General features: G+C 43.3%; 1 protein-coding gene across 4 annotated transcripts in view; it reads left to right on the forward strand.

The window, feature by feature from the left end:
* Positions 1-878: 878 nt before the first annotated feature.
* Positions 879-7,096, forward strand: part of pax3b (paired box 3b) — a 25,674-nt gene continuing 19,456 nt past the window's right edge. The window contains exons 1-4 of one of the 4 annotated variants that reach the window (XM_079271187.1): positions 879-1,286; positions 1,758-1,993; positions 2,192-2,321; positions 2,806-2,949. In XM_079271187.1, coding sequence (XP_079127313.1) covers positions 1,232-1,286; positions 1,758-1,993; positions 2,192-2,321; positions 2,806-2,949 — 565 coding nt within the window. In that variant the 5' untranslated portion in view covers positions 879-1,231. The remainder of the gene's footprint in view (positions 1,287-1,757; positions 1,994-2,191; positions 2,322-2,805; positions 2,950-7,096) is intronic. The other 3 variants (XM_079271185.1, XM_079271186.1, XM_079271184.1) reach the window with 3 other exon arrangements.

Consider the following 7,096-nt stretch of genomic DNA (forward strand, 5'->3'; position numbering starts at 1 on the left):
AAACTATGGCACTTGTTCTTTACTTGAGTATTTTCATGTTATACTTCTTCTTCACTACACCTCAGAGATAAATATTGTACTTTTTATTCTACACTACTTTTGTCTGACATCTTTAATTACTTTATATATCACAGTGTTTCATCTCCTTCCTGTCCAGTGAAAACAACGTATCTCCAGATGTGTTGATTTTTTTAAATGTTTGCAACTAAAGGATGAAATGTTGCTTTACGGTTTGAGAGACTTCTCCTAAAGCTACATCAACTATTTACGCAGGACAGCGATGCTACATATACGAAGATGTTTTAGAATATGATTAAACCAACCAACAGCATAAAGGAGTTAAAATATACAGCATCCAAAAAACATCATATATATAACAGTAAAACACTGACGGATCATTTTACTGCACAATGAGTAATTTTACTCTTCATACTTTAGGTACATCTTGCTGCTTATACAGTTTTGAATGCAGGACTTTTACTTGTGGAGTATTTCTAGAGCTTGGTAGTACTTGTGTTGAAGTAAAGGATCTGAATACTTCTTCCACCATTAATCATAATAAAAACATGAACTAAATACTTATACCTCCTCAGTCATTATCTGTTGCTCTGCTTTCCTCCATAAAGTCATTTTGTGTTTGTTTTTGTGTGGATCGACGCCCATCCGAGCGGAACTGCGTCTCTGTCTCCTGATAGGACGAAAGTTTGTCAGCCCCTCAGCCAATCGGCGCCGCGCTGCGTACCCGTGTTGTACCCCTCTCGACCAATCACAGCCGGGGAGCGCCGACCCGGGTTTGCGGAGAGGAGCTCCGCTACTTTTGACGGTCTCCTCTCACTTTGAACCGGTGTCAAACAAACAACAACAACAATATATTTTCCTCCCCGGCTGCACCGCCGTGGCAACCCGCATTAACGAGAGCACACACACCGGCGCGTGGAAAACAACAACCGAGGAGACTGAGAAACTCTTTTTAACATCTAAGAAACAAATCGAATTGTCTTCTTCCTTCATCGTCCCGTTTGACTCCTCAGAGGGTCCCGGGACTCGGTGCCTGGCTTGTGTAGCCCGACAGCGGCTAACTGAGGCTAACCTTTCCCTCCAGGAAGCTTCTTCACGCGATTTGAGACTTTTGTTTTACTGCGGAACGAACTCCGTGTTGGAGCAGCCGCCGACCTCCCCGTTAAAGGAGGTATCCGGAGTCACCGCGGGGTGTGGCGGGGTCGATACCAGGATGATGCGACCCACGCTGGCTCAGAACTACCCCCGCAGTGGCTTCCCTCTGGAAGGTAACGTGAAAGCATCACACTGCACCAAGAGGATGGTGACGGAAGATGCGTGTTTGTTTTCTGGACGTTTCTCCAGCAAAACTTAGTAGCTGCAGTTCTACGTGTTACAGCAGTAACGCGACTTGACCTGATAATTCATTCGCTTCATCTACTTTTACAGCTTTTCTCTTTTGTTCCTCACATTTCATTTAATTTCAGCAACTTTTTTCCGGGCTCGTCTAACATGGTGATATATTTTCATGAATAGTGTAGATGTTTTAAGGGGATACTTTTGCTTTCAATTATTGCGTAAATTATTTATTGTCGGTTGTTTTTTTGGAGCAGTTATATAAGAAAACAGCTGCTTTGTTCACTTGTTATTGGTGTGTTCAGGTACATGTTTGGGTCTGTTAAACGCACCTTTTATATAACATGCACTGGATCAACTTTGGTGATCCTCTCATATGTTTTTCTTTTTGGGATTAAATGTAGTGTCTACCCCGTTGGGTCAAGGCCGCGTGAACCAGCTCGGGGGAGTTTTCATAAATGGCAGACCTCTGCCCAACCACATCCGACATAAAATCGTGGAAATGGCGCACCACGGCGTCAGGCCGTGTGTCATCTCCCGGCAGCTGCGGGTCTCCCACGGCTGCGTGTCCAAAATCCTGTGCCGGTACCAGGAGACGGGCTCCATCAGACCCGGGGCCATCGGTGGCAGCAAACCCAAGGTACCCTCAGACCATGAGGTTGTATTTGCAGACATGCAGAATATATTCTTATGAATAACACTGATGCACATTCATATTGAATGCTTAACTTGGACATTAACTTGTTGATTTCATTGGCCATAAAGGCGATGTATGCATTGTGCCCCAAGGGCCACAACAAAGTGAATAAACACTGCGACTCTTCTGACCTTTCCAAAGCAGGGAACAGCGCCGGACGTAGACAAGAGAATAGAAGATTACAAGCGGGAACACCCGGGTATGTTTAGCTGGGAGATTCGGGATAAATTACTGAAGGATGGGATATGTGACCGCAACAACGTCCCTTCAGGTAAAAAGGGCAGACATGGATGAATTTACACATTATTATTATTAATATTATTATTTATTTATCTTTTATTATTTCTTTATGTATCAAGTTAAACTGCGACTACAACAGGTTGTCGTATAGTCTACTTTTTCAATAATAATAATAAAAAACAATAAGTAAAGTTTAAAAAGCCCCGTTTCTTTCTGTAATATAGTTTTTAGAAACCTTTATAACGCTTATTTATTATGTACATATATATATTTATACATATATATTTTTATACATATTTATATATCATCAATTAATTATTTAGGATATATATAATAAATAAGCCTTATTAAGATATATAATATATGTTCTGTTATTATTTTGTAAAGTGTATGTTTGTCATCTTTTGATGTACCAATTATTTTACATTCAATACTTTGTAAGTTTTTCTAAGGTATGATTTAGTTTGTGTTTCTATTTTCGTAATTATTTCCACTTTTTGAACGACCGTTCGCAGTGAGCTCCATCAGTCGCACCATGCGGAGTAAGTTCGGGGGGAGAGGCGATGAAGAGGAGGACGAAGAGGAGATCGAGAGGAAGGAGTTGGAGGAGAACGACCGGAGGGCCAAACACAGCATTGAAGGCATCCTGGGAGACAGATGTGAGTGAACCTCTCCAACTTCTTTGGCCGGTGATGTGGAGGACAATAGTTGGCTGTTCGCTGAAGCTGGGGGTCACATCAGTGACCTCACGCGCACATTAGAGCGCAACGTTTGATCAGATAGTGAGGCCGCGTGGGAGGAATTTAATCACGGTTTTTATTGATATATTCGCTAAATTGCCTATTTAGGACGTGCTGTGGGGAATATTCGTATGAAAGTGAAAACTTAATAACAGGCTATTTATCCACCAGTGTTGAATTATAGAGGAGTACATTCCCATTTCGCAGCTTAACTTCCTCAACAAACGTGAACGTCTGGTGTTCAGCACCTCCAACCTGTTGATTGCTCATGAGCAGCGCGTAAAGGAGAGAATGCTTTTTATTTGGCCGCGTAACGAGCCTCTCTGCGGAGTTTTAGCATGCTGTAAAGTTGTTGGATGGGGGTGGAGAGGCTTTGTTAGGAATTCTTTATCGACCATACCCCCCCCCCCCCCATGAGGCCGTGTAGCGTAAATCAAACAGCAGGTGACGTTCTCTGTGCGTAAGGGAGAGCGTGCAGTGTTTGGAGCGGATGAACAGCCGCAGTAAGTCTGTATGGACGCACATATTTAAAGATAGATTTCGTTGTTATTTCTTTCTTGTGGACTGCAGGATTACAAAGAGAGACATTATGAATCAATATATTTAACTGCAATGCTTTAATGAATTATAAACACATCGCATTTGTCTTGGCCCGTTGCTTTGCAGGTTGTGTTTTATTTCATGCAAACAAACAACAGCATTTTTTAAACCAATGTTTGAAACGACATCGTTCACTGTAAAACCTGCGCAAATAAATAATTACTTTTTATTTATTCAACAAAAATAAATTGCAACGCAATTGTAATGGCTGTGTAGATTAGAAGCAGGCGGAATAGACTGATCTAAATACAGTTTTTAAAAGTGTTTTTTTTAAAGAAACAAAAAATACCCTCCTGCTAAAAAAACGTTTTTTTAAATTGTTTAAATATTTTCCAGTGTTGTTGGCCTCAGCCCAGGTGTTTCAGTGGAAACTATATTGGGATATGTCGAGGAATAAAATGTTCTTCATTTCCCTCATTAGACGGTATGTGAGAGCGGTTTGGAGCCCATCGAACATGTTGAATGTCAGTATACTTTCTGCCTACGTCATTAGTGTGTGAATTCGTCACACTTTAATTTCCAAATTATTACTGACCTCCATGATGACTCCATCTTCTCCTCTCCTGGGAGTAACAGTCGTCTCGCGGTGAGGATGAAAGCCATTTAAATATTCTTCTTCTTTTTTACTTTGAGAACGTTAATTAGGTGGGCACGCGTGACAGCTAAATTGAACGCTGTGGGTTAATTCCGGGGGAAAACAATCTTATTATATTTCATATTTTAACATGCCAGTTCATAATCTATCCCCAGATACTTAAGGCCCCTAACATGAGGCGTTCAAACAGTTTCCATCGCTTCTCTTTTCACTTTTGGAAACAGTTTAAGCAGCGAAATGTCAACAACAGGGGAGGACAGATAAGGACTTTAGTCGGAGGAGACAAAATGTCCCCCAGATGAGTTGATCAAACATTTGTTCAACGGTTTCAAACTCTCCACAAAGACGCGCCTCGCGCGCACAACGGGACGCTCAAGGATGAACTTGGGAGACAAAGGCGCGAGAGTCCATTTGGGGCTCACGCTTGGGCTGCCTGCACGCGGACAAAAGGGCAGCTTGGAAACAGCTTTGGCCGCCGCCCTAAAAGAAGAAGGCAAACTGTTTATAATTCAGTCAGAGAGAGAGAGAGAAAAAAGCCCGACAAAACACACTGAGGCCGCAATGAAGGATGAATTATTCAGGGAGCTCCGGCTCGGTTTAGAGGGCCCCGTTCAGCGAGGGAAAATGGCCGTTTTCACCGACAAAATGTTTCCTTTTTTGGGGGTCCGGCTGCCATTCACAGGGACAATCGAGGCCTCTGAAACCCACTCACGTATTGCCCCAAGGATGCGTGCTCGCCCCCTAAAAACCTGGCTGTTGCACACATGCCCTCGCACAAATGCAGCTGAGATGTGCCAATTTTAAAGTGACAAAATGCAGAAAAAACGTTTTGATAAATGCGCAACAGGAAGAGGAGGAACAAATCGGACAAGCCAGTAAGACATAGTTTTGGTCGCAAACACAAATATTTTAGATTCAGATAAAAAAAGTTTTGTTTACTTCCGGTTTTGCATTTGTTATGTCAGAGCTTTAACAGAAAAAGACGAGCAGCTTCTCCGCCTTGGTGCCAATAACACGGAGCCGTCTCCAGCGTGCAGCTCATGATCTATCGTTGATTCTCTGATGAATCCCCCCCCCCCCCCCTCGGAACATTAATAATGTCCTCTAAATGATGTCGATATTGTGCTATGTCACATTAAATGACGGAGGGAGTGTATTAAAGAGTGGTTTCGTTGAATGGGGACCAATGTTCTCCCCGGAGAGCCCCGGTCTGGCCCGGAGCGCTTCACAATGCCCCCCCCCCCCCCCTCCAGCCACCCGTCCTGCGCTGATGCGCGCAACTCTTGAAAAAACTCGCCCTCCTCCCGCTCCTCCTCCTCCTCCTTCTCCACCACTTGCTCACCAAATCTCTTCAAGCAGATTAAATCGACTCTTTTATTTCATCCCACTTTCATCTGGAGAGCCACACCGCCCCTCTCCCTCTTGTTTCCTTCCCTTTCTCTCCCCCTCTCTGTTTCTCTCAGCCTGCGGCGCGCAGCTCGTCTCGTATCTGGGCTCCATCCTGCGGAGCGCACGAAGTCAAATCACTCCGTAAAGTGTCTCAATAAGTTCTTTGTTGTAACATTTTGCGGTTTGATTCTAAATATATTGAGTTGCAATTAAAAATGCTTTAAAATGACTGCAGTATCTGCATCTGATTAGTAATAATTACAAATGAAATATGTTTTCATTTTATATTTTGGCCACCACCTTTATCTTTATGTTTGTGAAGCGGTCTGCTTTGGAACAAGACATATTTGTTGTGACTTTTCAATACAACATATCTTGAGTTAGTATATTTCATGAACTAAAAAAAATAACAGCAAACTTTTAAAATACATAACACCAGTGCATTTTATACCTTTTTGAGATGAATAATATGACACACAAACCAAAGCTTTTAGCCCAGTTTTACAAATTGTTGGCTAAACTTTTCTGAGTGTCTTGAATGGTGGCATTAATATTCAGTTATATGGCGAAAGCTGAGAGTTATTACCATCACCGTGTGCACACAGCCTGTCTTTTATACATATCGCTACATTTTCTTCCAAAATTCCCGTACGATAAGTCGTGTTTGAAAAAACAGCCCCCTCCATGTTCCATCAAATATTTATGTATCTGGCAGCAACATTGGCCCTCCAGGCCTGTTGCTGGGCTCACACCAAACTCCCAGCTTTATAATTAACCCTGCAGACAAAGTTAATGATTAAAACAGTCACGGTGACCCCGCCTCCTCCCTCCTCCTGCTGCACATTTTCACAGTGTATCTGTTAGAGTCCATACTTAGGTGAAATTAGCCAGATAATACAGAGGAGCCTTGTTGAGGGCCGATACATTTCCATTTAGGCCCGAGACGTGTGTGTGCGCACACATACAGACAACCGCATGCATACACACACACACACACACACACACACACGTACGCGCACATTCCACTCTGCAATGCAAACAGTCAAAGGGATAACTTTATTTGGTGAAAGGGGATCCTGGAAAGGGCTAATTGAATGAGCCCAGGATCTTTGAAAAACCCCTACCATGGTGAGCGCAGTCATCATGTCATAATTAGGTTTATTGAGGCGCATTCCTTCAATCTGCCTCCATTCCCCCGGGCTCATTGTATCCAGGGACCGGGCCAATGGCCTGGGGGACAAAAGGGAACCGCGGGCAGACAATACATGAAAGAGCCGTAAAGATTTAGCTGGCTTTGTCACAGAAACGGAGTTGGGACTCTGTTTGTGTAAATAACGCCAGTGAATGAAGAACTTGGGTTTTCTTATTTCTCCGCCACTCGGGGTGGGGGTGGCGAAGGATGGCGTGCTGCAGAAGTAACATGTGGGCACACACTGGATCAGCGCCAGGTCCCAGAGAGGAAGGAGAGGAGTGATGAAGGAG

This window comes from Melanostigma gelatinosum, assembly GCF_949748355.1.
Source record: "Melanostigma gelatinosum genome assembly, chromosome: 7".
Lineage (NCBI taxonomy): Eukaryota > Metazoa > Chordata > Actinopteri > Perciformes > Zoarcidae > Melanostigma > Melanostigma gelatinosum.